The sequence below is a fragment of the Dendrobates tinctorius genome, unplaced genomic scaffold (assembly GCF_039654945.1).
Source record: "Dendrobates tinctorius isolate UK_male_01 unplaced genomic scaffold, ASM3965494v1 ptg000177l, whole genome shotgun sequence".
In the NCBI taxonomy this organism is placed as follows: domain Eukaryota; kingdom Metazoa; phylum Chordata; class Amphibia; order Anura; family Dendrobatidae; genus Dendrobates; species Dendrobates tinctorius.
The window spans coordinates 5,736,345-5,758,197 of NW_027361844.1; the positions used below are offsets into that span (position 1 = coordinate 5,736,345).

Below are 21,853 nucleotides of genomic sequence, written 5' to 3' on the forward strand. Positions count from 1 at the left end.
GAGGGGGACCCAGACACATTTCTTGCACAGGCGCCCCAAGCTGTCAGTGTCCGCTCCTGAACTGACATATTGTTTCTTTTTCCTTGTAGAAAAAACTGCCCCAGATGGCCCCTGGTGCATTCACCAGTTATAATGCCCCAGGCCCTCCACTACATCTGTGCTGGTGGCACAAGTACTAGTAGAGATAAGTGGTGTCAATATTGCCGCTGCAACAATATGATATTGTCTGTCAAATGTCACCCATTCCTGCTTCACCTGAGGTAGCGCTCTGGGCCTACCTCTACTATACTTTGTCCCGGCCCTGAGCGTAAGAATGGTTTCACTCATACATGAAACGCAGACCATGCTCAAATCAGAATACCCGGTCTGGTCTCCTGACCTGAGACACATATGAGGCAGTAGGGCAACGTTCACACGTTCAGTATTTGGTCAGTTTTTTCCCTCAGTATTTGTAAGCCAAAACCAGGAGTGGCTGATAAATACAGAAGTGGTGACGTGTTTCTATTATACTTTTCCTCTCATTGTCCCACTCCTGGTTTTGGTTGACAAATACTGAGGTAAAATACTGACTACATACTGATAGTGTGACCATGGCCTAAAGCTCAGGTCAGGACACCTGGTAATGGAGCGGGGTATTCTGATCTGAGCGTGGACTGTATTTTGTGTGACCTTGTGTGTACTGTAAGATGGGGCAGAGAAACATCTCCAAGCACAACAAGTCCAGAGATGATATCCTAATCTCAGAGTATGACGAAGAATGTTCAAACTGAACACATTTGGATTTTATCTTAATCACTTTAACCAAAAAAACAAGATATAGTTGATTTATAAAATCATTTTTAGAGCTACTGTAGACAATCTGAGCTCAAATAGAAATTAGATTCAATGGTCTGAAAAATATACAACAAATGAGGGCCGTTAAAACCATCTTCCTTAAATAATCAGTTAAAGCAGGGGTGGGGAACCTCCGGCCCGCGGGTCCATGCAGCCCGTAGTGGTTTTTCATGTGACCCGCGGGCAGGTCCCTGGAGTCCCTAATGCTCGGGCGGCAGCTGTATCCTGTCAGCTGTCGGCCCTTTAACCCCCAAGTGCCCTCCAGCTATATGCCCCTCATGATCTCTGTGCCCCCAGCTATGTTTCCACATGTGATCTGTGCCCCCCACCTATATATACCCCCTGTGATCTGTGCCCTCCAGCTATGTGCCCCCCTGTGATCTGTGCCATCCCAGCTATATGCCCCCCTGTGATCTCTGTGCCCTCCATCTATGTGCCCCCCCAGCTGTTTCCCCATGTGATATCTATGCCCCCTGTGATCTGTGCCCTCCAGCTATATGCCCCCTGTGATCTCTGTGCCCCCAGCTGTGTTTCCACATGTGATCTGTGACCCCCACCTATATATACCCCCTGTAATCTGTGCCCTCCAGATATGTGCCCCCCTGTGATCTGTGCCCCCCTAACTATATGCCCCCTGTGATCTCTGTGCCCTCCATCTATGTGCCCCCCCAGCTGTTTCCCCATGTGATATCTATGCCCCCTGTGATCTGTGCCCTCCAGCTATATGCCCCCTGTGATCTCTGTGCCCCCAGCTGTGTTTCCACATGTGATCTGTGACCCCCACCTATATATACCCCCTGTAATCTGTGCCCTCCAGATATGTGCCCCCCTGTGATCTGTGCCCCCCTAACTATATGCCCCCTGTGATCTCTGTGCCCTCCATCTATGTGCCCCCCCAGCTGTTTTCCCATGTGATATCTATGCCCCCTTTGATCTGTGCCCTCCAGCTATATGCCCCCTGTGATCTCTGTTCCCCCAGCTATGTGCACCCCTGTGATATCTTTGGATTCCAGCTTTGTGTCCCTGTGATCTATGTGCCCCCTGTGATTTTTTTTCCCGTGATCTGTGCCCCCTAGCTATATGCCCCCATGATCTCTGTGCCCCCAGCTATGTGCACCCCTGTGATATCTTTGGCTCCCAGCTTTGTGTCCCTGTGATCTATGTGCCCCCTGTGATTTTTTTCCCGTGATCTGTGCCCCCTAGCTATATGCCCCCAGCTATGTGCACCCCTGTGATATCTGTGGCTCCCAGCTTTGTGCCCCTTGTTATCTATGTGCCCCCCTGCTATGTACCCCCTGTGATGTTTGTGCTCCCATGTGCCCCCTGTGATCTGTCACCCAAAGCTATGTGCCCCCCAGCTATATGCACCCCTGTGATCTGTGCCCCACCCCTGTGATCTTCGTCTCTCGATGTACAAAACTCACGAGACATACCCAAAGTGACTTGCAGTTGTAATCGCAGCAAAAGGTGGTGCAACAAAGTATTAAGTTAAAGGGGCCAAACAATATTGCACGCCCCACTTTTCAGTTTTTGAATTTCCACAAAAAATGTTAAATAACCAATAAATTTTGTTCAACTTCACAATTGTGTTCCACTTGTTGATTCTTCACCAAAAATGTACATTTGGTATCTTTATGTTTGAAGCATGATATGTGGGAAAAGGTTGAAAAGTTCCAGTGGGCCGAATACTTTCGCAAGGCACTGTATAGCGGGGTAATTTTCAAGGTGATCATTTTTGTGTGGCCCTCGAATGATGGTAGAAATTTCCAAATGGCCCCCGGATGGAAAAAGATTCCCCACCCCTGAGTTAAAGGAACTGTCCTTCAAACTGCTTCAATGGAAAATCGCATCAAAGTATCAGAAGTAAACACCTCAATAACAGTTTTAACCTGGAACAACATGATTTTTTTCTATTGAAGAGCAACTAAACTTTTAACTTATTTTTCATATTTTTTAGGCTCTTTGATTGCCAACAGTTCTGTAGATGTAAGGGTCCTGAGAACCCCCACAAATTGCTCACAAGACCCCTGAGAAGTGCACAGACTAGGAGGCTGGAGCACACGGTTTCTACTTGAGGGTATGCACAGAACATAGTATGGATTGAATAGAAAAACTCATGACTTTGACTTTCTATTTAATTTCCTGAGCTGCGCACTCCTCAGATTCCAAACATCTTTTTCTGGCTAGTCTGCTCCGAAATTCACCTGAAAAGGTGCTAAAAATTGTTAAAGAATGAACACATGCAATGCTGTGTCAGAACGTCTTTCTCTGCAGATCTTCAGTCTTTTTGAGCTTCTTCTAGTTTCTTCAGGCTTCATAAGACACAAAGCAGTTAGGAAAAGTCCTGATCATTCTTCAGGCAGATTCTGCTTGGAAATCGTTAAGTATTGTAAACATAATGTAACGAAAAGAACATCAGCGGCAAAACCACAGCAAAGAGGGGAACGAGAGAAGCCAAAAAAAGATGATGTGAATAAAAAACATGAAGTATCTTCTTCTGGCAAAACTCGTTTGGGTACATCAGTGTACAGAAGACATTGTGTACATATGCCCTAAGTCGTCTTTTGAGCGATCATGGGGGTCTCAGATCTCAGAACTTGCAGCAATGGAGAGGCATAAAAAAAATAAAAAAGTTTAGTTACTCTTTAATGACAATGAGAGCACACCGCAGCCTGCCCTATCCACCATCCTGTTGTAGATTTTATCAACTCATCTCCCACTACCTTCAGTATCCATGAAGGCACACACAACTTCTCACACGCCTTGGATTCATAAAAAGGCCTCGTAATGAACTAGGAGCAGCTGACTATCACATGTCCCTTCAACAAGAGCATTGCAAGTTCTGAGGAATTGGGGTTTAGGCCGGGGTCACACTAACCGACGCAAAATACGGTCCGTAGTTTACATGCGTAATACGGATGAATGACCCCTAAATAGTGCTCCGTATGTCATCCGTAATCAAGGTGCGGTCACGTATTTTGCGCATGTAAGCATCCGTATGTAATCCGTATGGCATCCGTATGGCGAGATTTTCTCGCAGGACATATAATGGAGCCCTATGACAGGGTTTCTAACAGAAACGAAAGAATAGATATAGACACATAGAAAGCATATATATATATATGTATTCTATGTGTCTATATCTATTCTTTCGTTTCTTTATTAAACCTGTCAGTGTGAGTTTACTGTATAGCGCACTGAATTTCCGGCTTTTCTAAAAGACACCTGGTGCGTATTTCTCGCAAGTCACATGTGTGGTCCGTGTGTAATCCGTATTTTTAGCGCACCCATAGACTTGCATTGGCGAATTACGGGCGTAGTATGCTGACAATCACAGCAAGCTGCGATTGGCGCGGACCGTAGAATACGGATGAGAAATATACGGCTGTTGGGAGCTGCCCCATAGAGAAACATTGGTCCGAGTGCAATGCGTGCTTTTAACGCCTCTCACTCATCCGTATTCCTCTCTAGTGTGACCCCGGCCTTAGACTTTTACTTTACTTACAGAGGTTTTCCATGATTTAAAAAAGAAATGAATGTAATGGGATAAAAAAAAAATCTGATAAATTTCCAATGTTTCTACAGCAATGATCTTTACAAGTACCCGATGGACATTTCCTTCTGTTCAATCATTATACACCTGCTGCCATATTAAAACATAAGTTCTGTCACCGTTGACATTATTCTTTCATGTAGGAATGAACAGTTATGATTACTGATAGGGGATGTCACACATAGTGATCGGCGCACTGACAGCCTGCGGCAGTGTCCTGACCGTCACAGCAACTTTCATCTAGGCCATTGGGAAACAAGTGTAAATGAATGACTTATTGTTAATGGCTAGTCTGAAGACAAAAATAAATGAAAAATTTACACTTGTCAACACTTTATCTGACAACTGCAGCGACTGACAGGACTAGGACGTACGCCGATCACTGGGTGACCGTAGACTTAAACCATGGATCTGGGGGCGTGGCTATATAGCCGAGGGAGAAGGACGCACACAGAGAGCTCCTGAAAATCCTGCTTCCATCCTGCGTTTGTGGCCTCATAATTGCAACATACCTGTCAGCATTTGTGACATCTGGATGCCAGGACCTCGGTGGACCCCGCTGGGAGACGTGAAGTAGTTCTGGTGAGCTGAAAGCCGGGGGAACCGGAGCGGGCGGCAGGGCCTGCATGAGGCGGCGGCCATCTTAAGACACGTGCTCTATCAGTAAGAGCTGCGGTGTCCAGCTTCCATTGGCACAGTGCTAACGGACGGTGACTCACATCCTGAGGACACAAGGGACTCCCAGTGAATGCCCTGAAAAATTGGGCCCTGCGTTCCTCCCTTTCATTAATAGATTCACTGTGCCGCTGGCGCCACTTCTGTGGGGACTTCTGTACCCCCCACTGCTGCTGCCTCTGCGGGGGCTGTGGTCTCTATCCCCCCCGGCTGTGACAAACCTTGCTGCTGCAGCACCAGACACTGCCCTTCCTGATCCATGTGACCCCCCCTACATAGGAGCTGCTTCTAAGATATATCTCTTTTTACAATCCCTGCTGTGCATATAATTGGGGGAAAGTCCCCAGAGCCTGCACCTCTGGTTGTCCTGTGGCGCTGCACTGTCACTGATTATGAGTCGATCTAAAGGATCAGCAGCAGCAGAAAAATTAAAAGAATATGCCAGACCCGACCCCTCTGAAAGTGTACGGGTTCCCAAAAATAATCCTTCACAAGCTCAGCGAAAAAGCCGTCCCCCTGGGGGGCGAAGAGGAGAATGAGCAGGAAGAACTGACCCTCAAACAGGCATCTGAACAGCTAATGCAAGCCATCTCCTTAACTAGGACTTCTCTGATGGAGAAGATAGAAGACGTGTACACTGAGGTGGGGCGACTCCGACAGGACATGCAAGCTATGTGGGGACGCATTACGGAAGTGGAGACGAGAGTATCCAGGGTAGAAGACACCATCACACCTATGGAGGCCAAGTTAACAAAGGTGGCAGGCTCTATGAACGCCTGAAAGCAAAAAGCGGACGATCTGGAGAACAGGATGCGTAGAAATAACATCCGTGTCATTGGACTTCCAGAGCGTTCAGAGGGTCAACATCCTGAGCAATTTCTGGAAGGCTGGCTTAAGGCCTCTCTGGGTGATGAATTTTCTCCAGTATTCGCCGTCGAAAGAGCACATAGGGTTCTACAAAACCCCTTCCTCCGGGAGCCCCACCTAGACCCTTCTTGGCACGTCTCCTCAACTGTAAAGACAGAGACACCATTCTGCGTCTCGCACGGCAAAAAAGCCCCATCAACTTTGATAATGCTGTGATTTCCATTTTCCCGGATTTTTCCATGGAACTTCAGAAGCAGTGGGCACAATTCATCGAAATTAAGAGGCGGCTCAGAGAGAAGAACATTGTGTATTCCATGATCTACCCGGCCCGGCTCCGGGTTGTACACGTGGCCTCATCTATATTTTTTACGGATCCAGCGGAGACAACTGAGTGGCTGTGGTCCCATAGGGGATCCCCTGCAAAGGAATCCTAATGTACTTGCTGCCAATTTGAATCCTTCAATTAGAGGCCCAGTTGGGGCTTCCTCAGCGGGTGTCCAGTTCAACAACAATGCCAGACACTGAGTTCAGTGATGGTATCCCCTTATTCTTTTTTCAATAGGGGCGTGGGACTTTGCTCCTATATTGCTAGACTAATGTTTTGTTTTTTTCCTTTTAATAGTATTAATAGTTTTTTAGGTAGTAGTCGCAGCCAGTGGCAACCCTGTCTTTTGTGTGATGTTTCCAGTCTTTGCTCGGGCACTAGCATACGCCATGTTCAGGTAGACAAAAATGGGGTCTGAAATAATATGTATGACCTGGAATGTGAGGGGCATTAAGACCCCTCGAAAGAAAATCAAGGTATTCTCGCAGATCAGGCAATGCCGTCCACACATTGTGGCCTTGGTGGAGACACACCTGACCAGGGATACTGCGCGGTGTGTGCAGAAACCGTGGGCACAATGGTATATCCACTTATTTCATACCAGTTATTCAAGGGGGGTCTCACTATTGATACATAAGGATGTTAGATGGGAAGCCAGGGAGACCCGAAGGGATCCCGAGGGATGTTTTGTATTTGTGCATGCACTTATTAATTCCAGACAACATGTTATTCTATTTATTTACAACCCCCCTCCAGCTAATATGTCTATTCTTCAGAAGGCGATGGGTTTCGCCCTGAACTATCCAGACGCAGATGTCATCTGCATGGGGGATTTCAACCAGGTCATGAACAACTGTCTTGACAGGCTGAGATTGGGTGATGAAGGGCGGGGGAGTCTCTCCCACAGGTTACATCCCAACTGTCGCAATTCATGGAGGGTAGTGGATGGCTGGATCTATGGAGAACGTGACATCCCGAGAAAAGGGAATATACTTGCCATTCATCCACCAAGCACTCCTTGTCGCGTATAGATTACATATTTGGATCCAGTGGTCTAATAATGTGGGTAGATAGTATAGAACATGGCAGTAGGGGGATTTCAGATCATAGCCCTGTCGTTCTTAAACTTAAATACGGACCACTCAGCAACAGGATGGCATGAAAATTAAACCCCTTTTGGCTGAAGTTGATAGAATCACCCGATAGAACGATCGATCAATTACATTGCTTCATTTCATCCCACCCTGAACCTCGGAATATTAACTTATTTTGGGATGCCCTTAAGGCATGCTTAAGGGGCTGCTTATGCTCTACGATTTATTATATAAAGCGGGTGACATCGAGGGAGGATGATGAGGTGGAGCGGCGATTGAGAGACTCGGAGGCCGCCTATATATCTGATCAGACTAGTGGCAATTGGGTGGAGTGGCTGGCTGCTCAAAGATTATATTCTCAACACATTTACACCAGGTCCAAATATAAATTATTTTTTGCCCGTCAATCTTATTACGAGCTGGGGAATCAGGCAAGTAAATTCTTGGCCTATTTGGTACGTCAACACAACACTACTAACACAATATTACTGATCCGTAGCTTAGATGGTACTCTGGTATCTTCAACTGAAGAAATACTGAGCCGCTTCCATAACTATTATAGATCACTGTACAACTCTAGAAGGGATGTTGATAGTCAGGGATGTTTGGAATACCTATCCGATATCACATTTCCCACACTAAACCCTTCCCAGCGGACCTTTATGGATGCTAAATTTACTTTGGAGGAGGTAGACAATGCCATAACGGGCATGGCGTCTGGGAAGGCCCCTGGACCCGATGGGTTTCCCATTGAATTATACCGGAAATACCAGGAGAAATTAGCTCCACTGTTGTTGATGGTTTTCCAGGGGATTTGGGAGGGAGGGTCTATGCTACAGTCCTTCTATGAAGCTAACATAATAGTACTTAAGAAAGAGGGGAAGGACCCATTTGACTGTGGATCTTATCGCCCCATATCATTAGTGAATGTGGACTATAAGATTTTTACGAAAATTTTGGCTACCAGGTTGAATTCGATTATATTAGAACTTATACATCCTGATCAAACTGGCTTCATGCCTGGTAAAAGCACTTCTATTAATATTAGACAAGTCCAGTCAGTGGTCCAATATAGCTCCCTGGTACCAGATAATAAATGGGCATTGGCATCGCTGGATGCGGCCAAGGCTTTCGACTCCCTTGAGTGGCCCTTCCTATGTGCATGTTTACAGAAATATGGGTTTGGCGACCGGTTTCTAACATGGGTTAGTGCATTATATATGAAACCTAAGGCTCGTGTCATTGTAAATAGTTCTATATCGGAGTCCTTCTGACTGCATAGGGGAACCCATCAGGGTTGTCCCCTTTCACCAGCCCTTTTTGCCCTGGTGATCGAGGAATTGGCTATTCGTATAAGATCTTCCCCTAATATTGAAGGTATAGAAATAGCGGGTCGAGTAGACAGCATAGGCTTATACGCTGATGACATGGTGATTTTCATGGGTAGCGCAGAGGACACATTGGCACGGGTAATAGCCACTATCAATGAATTCAGTAAACATTCCAGGTTATATATAAATTGGGAAAAGCCCTGATGCCCCTCTCCCATGCCCCGACGCCACGACTGGAGGCCCTCTCCTCATTGCCTATTGTACCCAGTTTCAAATATCTAGGTGTTCACATATCTCAAAGCAATTTGTTGGATTTGCGGCTCAACATATAGCCATTGTTGGAAATGGTTAAAGATAAATTTCTAATCTGGAGTAAACTCCCGCTTTCTGTAGCTGGACGTATTAATTTAATCAAAATGATACTGCTCCCTAAGCTCAGCTACTCTCTTCAGCACAGTGCTGTGGTAGTACTCTGATCCTTCTTTGCAAATTTGAACTCTCAAATTACGTCTTTTATATGGGGAAAAACTAGGCCCAAACTCAGGTTGTCCACCCTGCAAAGACCAAAAAAGGAAGGTGGGGCAGCGCTACTAGATTTTTTTCTATATTATCTTGCTGGACAGGCCAAAGCCATATGCAAGTGGATGCCTGATGATCACCTCCCTAAGGCCTCTTTCACACTTCAGTTTTTTACAATCAGTCACAATCCGCCAGGTTTTGAAAAAAACGGATCCGCAATTTTCTTTTGAGGATCCGTTTTTTTTCCCCATTGACTTCCATTATTGGCAGATTACCGTCCGTTTCATCCGTTTTTTTTGTGGATCCGCCAAAAGTTGCTGTCCGTCACCATCCTCAAAGATTTCAAAACGGAGCTTGCAACGTTTTTTCCTCTGGCGGATCCTCCAGACACTGATTTAACCCGAAATTCTTTCTGGCTGCCGGACCAAAACTCTCTCTCTCTCTCTCCTTTTCCAGGCTGCGATTCCTTTAAAATTCTTCATTTGTCAGATCCGTCAACAAAAAACGGACGGGTGGCATCCGTTGTCATCAGTACTAAAACGGATCCGCCATCCGTCCTTTTGGCGGATTTTGACTGATGCAAAAAACTGAAGTGTGAAAGAGGCCTAACTCTGAAAGCCGCTTGCTCCATGCTGCACGAGTTAGCTGTCCACTGGGCTTCCTAGAATCGGAAAAAATAAATGTCCCCCATTTGCTGCCCCTGCTTCGCCTGGCACGATCAGTGTGGAGGCAGATTAAGAGAGTAATTGGATTTGGAGACATAGTGGCTGAAATGATCCTGTGGAATAATGATTATTTTCCAGCATTGTTTGAACACCCGTCTGCCGAGTTCTGGACTCAACACAATGTTTCCTCGGTAGGCGATTTGCACGATCATGGAACCTTGGTGTCTTTTGAACAATTACAGGTCAAATGTAACGTCCCAAGATCCCAATTGTTCCGTTATCTACAATTGAGGTCGGCCTTTCAATCACACATGAGAAATATGGGGATAAACAAAACTATATCGTCTCTGCCCTTGATAGGCATCCTTAAATCGCAAGGTCCCCAGGGTCTCATCTCCACTTTGTACACATATATGCTATCGGTAGGGGCGGAATCCGCCATAAACTCGGTTAAAGGGAAGTGGGAGAGGCTCATCCCCGATGCACAGGTAGAAGAATGGGGAGAAATTCTGGAATCTCCGATCGGGGTGTCTCCGTCTATCAATAACAGAATGATACAATTATATATTATAAATCAATCATATTTGACCCCGACCCGACTATTCAGGATGGGCCGATTCCAATCATCGGAATGTTTGAGATGTCATTCATTGGATGCAGACTTTATACACATGATTTGGCAATGCCCTATTATTGCACAATATTGGAAGGAGGTGACGTCATTATTAAGGCTGTGTGCACACGATGCAGATTTGCAGCGGATCCGCAGCGGATTTTACCGCGCAGAAACGTTGCATATCCGCATTGTGATGTAGAGTAGCCTTAAAATCAATGAAAAAAAAAAACGCTGTGCAGACGCTGCAGATTTTTCCGCGCGGTTTTCCTGCGGTACAAAATCTGCAGCATGTTACTTATTTTGTGCGGTTTTCCATCTCCCCTGTCACCAAATCCGCAGGGGGAAAACTGCAGTGGAAAACCGCACAAAAACCGCAAGAAAAATGGAAGAAATCCGCAGGAAAAATGCAGGTCATTTGACCTGCGGATTTCTTACATTCTGTGCGGAAAAATCCGCAGGGCCAAAAAGTACGTCTGAACTCAGCCTAACTTCCGTGGTACAAGCTCCTGTTCCCCTTGAACCGCTGGTTTGCCTGTTTGGGGTGTGGGATGATGAATCTTGGGGTCATTATATCGGGATCTTTTTACGGGAAACTTTATTTATGGCACGAAAGGTTCTGCTTACTGCGTTGGATGGGGAACTCATGTCCCTCCCTCAGGATTTGGATCGATTTGTGAATGCGGTTATTCCATATGAGAGTACACTGTATCGAAATAGAGGGTGCCTGGGCAAATTCGAAAAGATCTGGGAGAGGTACAATTCCTCTCATCTTACCTTGTAGGAGGGAGACATTGCATAATAATTAGCCGATTATGTGGAACTAGGCTGCGAATTGGTCGTTATAGTTTGGTTTAGAAAGTTAAAAAGACTTTATTGTTCGAATAACAATACAAAAGCTTGCATGGTTAACCTGAAACTAAATTTTATTCCATATGTAAACCGACATATGCATTTTGTTTTATATCTAATACTGTGGAAAGTGTATGTACTTTATGCAATGCTTATCATCATATACAAGTGTGTATGTTGTTTGTCTTGTTTATGGTTTAAGAAACTAATTTAAAAAAAAACACGGATCTGGCATTTTCCTTATAATCTTTTGAGAAATTGGACAAAAAACGCCCAATATGAACAGACCATTACTGAAAAGGAAATGGGTAAAAAACCCACTCTAAGTACTGCCATCATCAGTCCTACCTCACTAATGGCTGCGTTATCTTCATCTCCTGGCCTCACCAGCCTGTTTCCTGTCAGGCGCATGGACAAGCCAAAGTCGCTGATAACACAGGACCCATCACTTTTCACAAGAACATTACGGCTGTTCAGATCACGGTGAGAAATAGCAGGTTTGTAGTGATCTGTTTGGAAAGAGATTGCAGAAACATTTCACAACTGGGATGATTTTCTGTCTCCATATGTCGTGATCATACAAAGAATCCACAATTTACTGAATTCAATGATTACTAAAGCCATAAATGCATAATCACTGTGTGATACAGTGACGAAGGGACAAGCCATCAGGACAGCGTCCTAATGTTGCACTAATAATCATCTAAGTACAAACACATGGGCCATATACATAGTGAACAAGTTTGTAGGACAGTGTTCACACCACCAAAAGACCGAAACACAGAAAAACAGAATAAAATGTGCAAAAATACTCTGTTGTAAAAAAGTAACAGTAAACAGCAAGTGTTAGTAAAAAGATGATAACAATAGGGTATTTGGGTGATAAGTTTTTTGAAAAAAAAATGTATACTAAGCCGCTATACCAATCGTCAAGGTATACCCAACTCAGAGCAGTCCCTAACCGATGTATTTAAAAACCTGATCATGTGTATAGTACCTATATGAGCAGGATTCAGACAGGTAATGTCCGATGTGGACACACTGCAGAGGTCGGCTTTCATGTGCATGGCCCACAAGTCAGGGGTGGAAACCTCCCTAATCTTGTGAAAACAAGAAATTAATTAAATACAAACACATGGGCCATGCACACAGTGAACAAGTCTGTAGGACAGTGTTCACACCACCAAAAGACTGAAACACAGAAAAACACAATAAAACACATAAAAATACTCTGTTGTAAAAAGGTAACAGTAAACAGCAAGTGCTAGTAAAAAGATGATAAAAAACCACCATGGTTACTTACTGGTAGCCGGTTTTTCTGGAACCCATGACAGCACACGTGAGAGAGGGATCCGCCCGCCAGGACAGGAACCTACTGAAATGTAAGGGGCGGTACCTCTCCCCCGCTTCAGTTGGTTACAGAGCATGAGAGAACTTCCCGGTTAGTTACATGTTTATCCAATACCACATCAAACAAATACACCCTACTAGCGTGCACACTCATACGTTGAAAAGGGAGGGAAATATATGGGTGCTGTCATGGGTTCCGGAAAAACTGGCTACCGGTAAGTAACCATGGTGGTTTTCCCTTCACCCATGACAGCACTCCTGAGAGATTTTTGGAGACTTCGAAAAACCTTGAGAAGGGACCACCGCTTGCAGTACCCTTCTACCAAATGTTAAGTCAGCAGAGGAGGATAGGTTTAGTCTATAGTGTCTAAAGAAGGTTGATGGTGAGGCCCAGGTAGCGGCCTTACAAATTTGATCAATTAATACCTCTACCTTTTCGGCCCAGGAGGTCGCCATTGCTCTGGTGGAATGAGCCTTGATGCCGTCAGGAATCGGAACACCACTAGCTGAGTAGGCTATACTAATGGCCTCCCTAATCCATCTGGCAATGGTCCCCTTTGACACTCCGTAACCCTTTCTGGCACCCTGAAAGGCTACAAATAGGGACTGGGACCTCCTCCACTGGCTAGTCACAGACATATACTCTTGCAGGACCCTCCTAACATCCAAATTGTGGAATTTTTCTTCTCCCGGATTTTTTGGGTTTTCACAAAAGGAGGGAAGGACAATTTCCTGACTCCGATGGAAATCCGACACTACCTTAGGTAGATACGCAGGGTCTGTTTTTAACACAACCCTATCCTGATATACTTGGGTATAAGGTGGATTTACTGAGAGGGCCTGCAAGTCACTTACTCTACAGGCCGAGGTAAGGGCAACTAATATAATCGTCTTCAGGGTAAGGTATTTTATAGGCAGCTGTTGAATAGGCTCAAATGGTTCTTTTGTAAGGGCCTCTAACACCAGGTTTAGATCCCACAGGGCTATTCTTGGTAATGGGATAGGTCTGGACCTATGGCAGGATGTAATGAACCTAGCTACCCATCTGATTGCTGCCAAGTTGCAGTTATATAGCACGCCAAGTGCGGATACTTGAATTTTAAGGATATTTACCGCTAACCCCAGTTGTAACCCTGTGTTATAAGTTTATACTAGAGTTCTATGAAACCCGATGACGTGGGTCAGAGATGAAGACAAAACACGGTATATCACAGTTCAAGATGTATAGATCTATTGAAGAAATATGCAATTCACCTGACAGATGCAAAGCAGGCAATAAGACAGTCTCAGTAGTATGCACAAGTAGTAGTACATACCGAAGGTGCGAATACCAGTCTAGCAATGCGGAATCCAGGACCCAGAGCCCGGGCCGCTCCTAATGGAGGGCAGACCATAGCAGAGGTGGGTGCAGAGCAGGTATAGCAGCAGAGTCCTTCCGTGGTACGTAGATCCGGAAACAAGCGGGGTATCCCGAAGAGTAGAAGAGGCAAACAGGTTGCTAGTCCTTCCAGCTTGGCAGCAAGTAAAGAACAAGATACACAAGCAATGCATAGTGTGCAGAGTTCCCTTATGTATACAGCAAACAGGAAACAAGGAGTCTCAGACAGGAAACAAGATGGTCCCAGTGAAGCCAGCAACTCCATTTTGGTTAAAGGCAGAATTCATCAGAAGTAAGGACAAGAGTAGACAAAACAGACAGGACTGGGACTGCATTGCACCCCGATTGTAAAAATTCCAAGATGGCATTAATCGGGGGCTCTTGGTCTAACACTCTTCCCCAAGAACTGTAGGAACTTATTCCACGTTCTGCCATAGATATTAGTTGTTACCGGTTTTCTACTTTTTAACAGGGTGGCCACTAACCCTGGAGAGAACCCTCTCTGCATTAGAAGTGACCTTTCAAATTCCACGCCATAAGATGGAATCCCTTGACCTGTGCATGGAATATTGGACCCTGAGTTAGAAGGTCTGGGATCTCCGGCAGGATCCATGGATCTGAGAGGGACATCATCCGCAACAGAGAGAGCCAGGGTCTTTTTGGCCAGAACAGGGCAATCAGGATCACCCTGGCTTGATCTTTTCTGATTTTTCTTACCACTGTTGGGATCAGAGTCACTGGGGGAAACGCATAGGCTATCCTGAAATCCCACGGAATCTGCAATGAGTCCACCACCCACGGCTTTTCCTTTGGGTATAATGAACAGAATCTTTCCACTTGCCTGTTGTTTCTGTTGGTGAAGAGGTCTATCACCGGTTCCCCCCATAGTTGTACTATCCTCTGAAAAAGTGACTGATTTAGAGCCCATTCCCCTTGCTTTAGTATATTGCGGCTCAGGAAATCAGCTTCTATATTCTCTACCCCTTTTATATGCAATGCAGTCAGAGAGAGTAGATGTTGTTCTGCTCTGTGAAAAATGTCACTGGCTGCCTCCATTAGGGAGTGTGATCTTGTACCCCCCCGGTGATTGATGTATGCCACTGTGACTCTGTTGTCCGACATGATACGGACATTTCGGCCACTGAGGAGGGGAATAAAGTCTCTTAGGGCCTTGCTCACTGCCCACAGTACTCTCAAGTTGGAAGATGCGCCCTGCTCCTGAGGCCCCCAGGACCCCTGGGCCACATGACCCCTTAGGTGCGCCCCCCACCCTGAGGAGCTCGCATCTGTTAGAATTACGTCGGTCACTGGTCTGTCCCATAGTATCCCTGACGTCAAGTTTGTCCTGTCTAATCACCAGTTGAGAGAGTTCCTGACCTCTAAGGAAAGATCCAGTCTTCCTTCTAAACGCCCTCTTAGCGACTTTTGTGCTGACAGAATTTCTCCCTGTAGCTGTCGGGTGTGGAATTGTGCCCACCTGACCGCCGGGATACAGGACGTCAGGGTACCTAACAAGGACATCGCGTTTCTCAGGGTCATGTGGGGTTGTTCTAGGGCAGCCAAGGTCACATTCATCACCTTTTCTATCTTGGCCTCTGGTAGCAGACAGGCTTGTTGTTCGGAATCCAGGGTCAACCCTAGAAAAGCCTGTCTCTTTAGGGGTTGTAACCTTGATTTTTTGGTGTTTACCATCCAACCCAGTTGCTGTAGGGTGTCTGTTACTCATCTCAACTGTATGGTGCAGTGGTCTTCTGAGCTGCCCACTATTAGGAAATCGTCCAAATAGGGTACTATTATTGTGTTGTGGATTCGGAGGAAGGCTGTCATCTCCGCTATGACTTTGGTAAACACTCTCGGGGCTATGGATATGCCAAACGGAAGGGCTCTGAATTTAAAATGCCTGCGATTGCCCTGGATGTAGAGTGCCACTCTTAAGTATTTCTGATAACCTGGGTGAATGGGGATGTGTTAGTAGGCATCCTTTAAATCGAGTAGAACCCTGTTCTCTCCTGTCCGCTCGGGACCTCGGAAAGAACATGCTTGTCTAGCAGACTTAGGATTTCCGATTCCAAGGCCAACTGCTCTTCTATCTCCTTCCTGATGGGGGTAACGACAAATGACGCTCTCGGCTGATGTGAAAAGGGAATCTTCAGGCCTTCCCTTATGATGTTTAGGATCCAGGCATTGGAAGAGATGTTTTCCCAGGCCTGGGAAAAGAGCGCCAATCTCCCCCCTACTGGAATACTGGCGTCATTGTGGGGATTTCTCGGAAGTGGACGCGGCTCCGCCGAACATAAATCTGGACTCCTTTTTCCTTTTATCTTCCCATCTCCTCCTATCTCCCAGAGGACGGCCCCTGTTGAATTTTCCTCTCTGAAAGGGCGGCCTCCTCTGATCCGCTGGAAACCTGGGGAAGCCTTTCTTCCTGTCACTGGCTTTCTCTAGGATGTCATCTAGGTTTTTCCCGAATAAAAACCGACCATCACATGGGAGAGAGCACAGCTTAGCCTTAGACTGCAGATCCCCTGGACAGCCTTTAAGCCACAACACCCGTCTTGTGGCGTTTGATAATCCTGCTGCTCTAGCTGTCAATCTCATGGAGTCAGCAGAGGTGTCTGCCAAAAAGGCTGCCGCCCCATGTAGAAGATACATGTCTGCCAGTATCTTTTCTCTTGAGACCTTTGAGGCAAGTCTCTCTTCCAGCTGCTGTAGACAAATCATTAGCGAACACAGGCTTCAATCCTCCTGCTGCTGCTTCCCATGTATGTCTTAAATAGGAATCCGCTTTTTTATCTAGCGGGTCCCTAAGTACCCCTGAATCCTCCAGGGGCAGTGCCGATTTTTTGGATGACCTGGACACCGCCGCATCAATCTTTGGGACCTTTTCCCATATTTCTGTGTCCTTATGTTCAAAGGGGTACCTCCTTTTAGAGGAGGAGGGAAGGGCTCCTGACCTCTCAGGCTTCTTCCATTCTCTCTCAATGAGTGCCTGGACCTTCTCATTGACTGGAGGCCTGTTAGGCGTCGGATTTCCGGCGCTGCTCAGCGGGAATCCCGAGCCTTGCCTCCGACGGTCTCCCATCCCTACCCAGCCGCAGAGGAGCTCGCTCAGCAAACTCGTCGGTCCCGGCGCTCTGTCCAGACCAGCTCCGTGGGTTTGCTTGCTGCTGCCACCCCTGGTTCAGCTTTGGCATTGCATGCTGCTCAGCAGCAAGATCCTCCAGGGACTAAGTCCTCATGTCGGGCCACTGAGCATGCCTGTGGAGTGATCTCCCATTGGAGATCAAAGGTCATGTGCTCAGGTCCTGCTCGTGTTCGGATTGGCCCATCCGAGAAGCAAGGAGGATCACGGACGCCTGCGGCTATAAAAGGTTCGCATGGCCGCTCAGCCATGCGCTAAGATAGACTCAAATAATTTGGTGTGTATGATGATGGATGCATGTATCTGGTGTCTGACTCATTATGAAACCCCTACCCTTTGATACGTCTGTTGTTAGGGTTTAGAGACTGAGTCAGCGCCTGCTAGTGGCTAGCCTGTAGGCCACAGTGCATACCGGCCGTCTGCACACTTGCACACGCCATTTATTTGATCCCTGTTGGTATCGCAGTCGCGGTGCCGGGCGCTAGCGGTCTAGAGGGACTTCAGTCCTGCTGTCTAAGGGCTGAGTTCTGTGACGTTACGCTAGCGCTTACTCTGCCGAGCTCTGTGAGCGAAAACAGGCTACGGCATCTATTATTTGCGGTAGTGCAGCTCTAAGTCATAAGAGTTCGCCTCGGTACACCTTGGGTGAGGTTAACCCCGTGTGTGCCGTTATTGCACCGCCATATCGCGTCCGCCATTACCGAGCAGCAGTTAACACCTCTGCACGGTGGACCACGGGCTGCGAACGCACCTAAACACCATCTTATTATTTGGTGTGTTCCGCCAGCCCTTAACACGGCCGAAGCTACATGTAAGGTAACCTGCTCTTCCCGTGCCGGGACGGGTCTGGGTCTTCCTTAATCCATGACAGGCACCGCCGCTGTCAGCATGGGATTCCCTTCCAGGACAGGAACCCAACTGAAGCGGGGGGAGAGGTACCGCCCCTTATATTTCAGTAGGTTCCTGTCCTGGTGGGGCGGATCCCTCTCTCAGGTGTGCTGTCATGGGTGAAGGGAAAACAGGGTATTTGGTTGATACGTTTTTCGCAAAAAATGTATACTAAGCCGCTCTACCAAATGTCAAGGTCTACCCATATCAGAGCAGTCCCTAACTGATGTATTTAAAAACAGCCATTCTCTGCAGCGTGTCCACATTGGACATTACCTGTCTGAATCCTGCTCATATAGGTACTGTTCACATGGTCAAGTTTTTAAATGCATCAATTAGGGACTGCTCTGATAAGGGTTACCTTGATGTTTGGTAGAGCGGCTTAGTATACATTTTTTGCAAAAAACGTATCACCTAAAGTAATTACCCTGTTTATCATCTTTTTACTAGCACTTGCTGTTTACTGTTACTTCTTTACAACAGAGTATTTTTACACATTTTATTGTGTTTTTCTGTGTTTCACTAATAATCATCTGTTAACCCCATATGTTAAATTTCTATTATCTTACCCAGATATTACAATATTTCATTTTACGTTTGGTTACTGATGGGATATTATTGGCTATTCTATCCCTACATTTAAGGGGTTGTCTTGTCTCAGAAGAAAAGTCTGCAGACAGTCAATGTAATGACACACACACTCTTACAATTCTTCTTTATCCCCATGTGAGTGGGCGGTTATGTGACAGCATGAATGCGATTTCCACACTTGCACATCACATGACAACTAGACTCCTGTTACCCTATTGAGAAAAGTCAGGTGAAACTAGTCGGCATGTGACCGCCAGTATACAAATCACATATATATGGCCAATTGAAGATGGCTGTAAGCAACAAGCAGAGCTGTATCCTAACACTGCATGCATTTGATTACACCCATTTAAGACTTGGCAAGCTGCAGCGCCTGCTGTAAATTTCACTCGGGGGCACAAGTGCTTTCATATTCAAGTAAGTAGATTATACAAATGGACTGATATGTACATTTCTAAATTTGATTATTAATCCCAATTTGATTTTTATTCCAGTTTGTATGTTGCAACAAAGTTTAGTAATTACCTCCTCGTAATAACTCTGTGTGCAGATATGCCAGTCCCCTGGTTACCGAGTGTGCCAGCCGACAAGAGCTCAGCCAGTCATTAGTGTTAACACTTAAATACTTGCACAGAGAGCCCTGTGGACAAAAGAAAACAATTCTTTGTATTGATAGCTAATATGAACATGGGAACAGGTAATAGTAATGTTATTCATCGCCTTTTTATGGGCAAACAGAGAAATTTTGTAATATACAATATTTTAAAAGAGAAACTGATGTATAAAGTCTAATTGTAATATTTAATTCATTATTATTTGTTTTTTTTATCAACTGGTAAATAAGGAAACTGCTTAAACCAGTCAATGAAGATATTGTAGCCACAGCTTATCAAACTCATTACTGCTCCATCCTGTACAGAGTTGTAATAAGGCTCCAACTGCAAGGATTGGGCTCTTTTACTGTTCTTCCATATTTTTTTGCAGTTAACCAACCAACTTTTGTGAGATTTGATACATCAGACAGCAGTTACATTAAAGAGTAACCATCATTTTAATCTTTATTTAAATCAATTATCAAATTTCTAATATACTGTATCTTAGCAGAGAAATCGGCTTCTTTCTCCACCAAGACTGAACATTCATTCTCAAATTCTTCATTAGGACTTGATCATTCATTCTCATTCTCAGTAATGGAAAAATCCATCTTCACTGAACACAGATTTTACCCATGAAGTGAGAATTTTGGAGTGAATAATCAGTCCGGGAGAAGAAAGAAGCAGATTTCTCTGATAAGATCTATTACAAAGTTGCATATCTTCATGTGTGCTATTGATTTATGGGCTATAAACTAAAATGACGGTTACTCTTTAGAGACAACTGACACATGCTGATGAATTCGTGGGCAGCATGACCCAGGCATTGCCTGCATGATCTCAGTCAGGGATGTTTGACTGGGAAATGCTGCAGGATTTCAGAGAAAACTTTGCTTTAATAGCCGGCAAGGTCCTAGACCAAGCTGGAGACTTGTCAGACAGGCAAGTCCCCGGTGGCTTCTCCCCGCCCGTTGCCCTGAATTGACAGATCTACAGTATACCATAATTTGCATATAGGCAGAGACATGTCAGTCACTTGCAGTGGGCATGGAGAGGCCACCAGGGATCCGGCTGTCTGACTACAGCAGAGCCTTGGTCTCCAGCAGCTATCAAAGTATGGTTTTCTCTGAAAAGTCAAACATACCTGACTGAGATCATACAGCCATTGCCTGGTAAGTGCTACCCACGGATTGGGCAGTATGTATCAGTTCACAATTCCCCTGTAAGTTGTATGACATGTAGGTCTCCAGCATACCTAAAGATGATGCTATAGCGCACCTGTTATGTAACTGATGTGAAGCAATAATGCTTAGAATCATATTCTACTGTGCTTTACATACATTATCATCGCTGTCCCCATTGGGGCTCACAATCTACTTTCCCTATCAGTTTGTATTTGGAGTGTGGGAGGAAACCGGGGGAAATCCACACAAACACGGGGAGAACATACAAACTCCTTGCAGATGTTGTCCTTGGTGGAATTCACAAACTCTGCTTTCAACTGTATCAACAGGAACATTCACTGCCTTTGTATCATGTTGTATCCAATTCCTTGTTTGTTCAAGTCAATGATCTCTTAATTTTTTGACAACCCAAGAATATTTGTGAATTGGAAACCATTGCCCATGAGGAATGGGTTAAATTCCCCAGGACGCTGGTGTCTGGCAATGCATCACAATTGGAGTAGAGTTATTCAGCCAAAGAAGGGGAGAAATTTGTGGGATTTTATGTTCAAATTGGAGAAACCACTCGTTATATTAGTTGCGATCAGTTATGTAAATTGTACTTTTTGGTTATTGCAAACAGCAGAAAGTTTGTAAATAGTTACTAATAAACTTAATTTGCATTGTGGGCTGAATAACTTTGATTGCAACTGTATCACCAAACTTAGATATATATACATTACCGTTCAAAAGTTGGAGGTGATACAGACAATTTTGTGCTTTCCATGAAATCTCATACTTTTATTAATCAAATGAGTTGCCAAATGAATTTAAAATCTAGTCCAGACATTGACAAGGTTCGAAAAAAAGATTTTGATTTGAAATAATAATTTTCTCCTTCAAACTTTACTTTCATCAAAGAATGCTCCCTTTGCAGCAATTAAAGCATTGCAGACCTTTGTCATTCTAGCAGTTAATTTGCTGAGGTATTCTGGAGAAATTTCACCCTATGCTTCCAGAAGCCCCTCCCACAAGATGGTTTGGCTTGATGGGTTACTTTTTCTGTACCAGACGGTCAAGCTGCTCCCACAACAGCTCAATGGGGTTGAGATCTGGTGACTGCGCTGGCCACTCCATTACAGATAGAATACCAGCTGCCTGCTTCTTCCCTAAATAGTTCTTGCATAATTTGGAGATGTGCTTTGTCCATATTAATCTTCTCCTTTTATTAGCCAGTCTCAGATATGGCTTTTCCTTTTCCACTCTGCCCCGAAGGCTAGCATTCCGGAGTCGCCTCTTCACTGTAGACGTTGACACTGGCGTTTTGTGTGTACTATTTAATGAAGCTGCCAGTTGAGGACTTGTGAGGCATCGAGTTCTAAAGCCACAGACTCTAATGCACTTGTCTTGTGCTCAGTTG

At 45.3% G+C, this 21,853-nt stretch overlaps 1 protein-coding gene across 1 annotated transcript in view; it reads right to left on the reverse strand.

Annotated features, from left to right (window-relative positions):
- BMPR2 (bone morphogenetic protein receptor type 2) overlaps window positions 1-21,853 on the reverse strand; it is a 286,915-nt gene that overhangs the window by 46,497 nt on the left and 218,565 nt on the right. The window contains exons 7-8 of the mRNA XM_073551510.1: window positions 19,203-19,317; window positions 11,677-11,837 (exon numbers count right to left, since the gene is read on the reverse strand). Coding sequence (XP_073407611.1) covers window positions 11,677-11,837; window positions 19,203-19,317 — 276 coding nt within the window. The remainder of the gene's footprint in view (window positions 1-11,676; window positions 11,838-19,202; window positions 19,318-21,853) is intronic.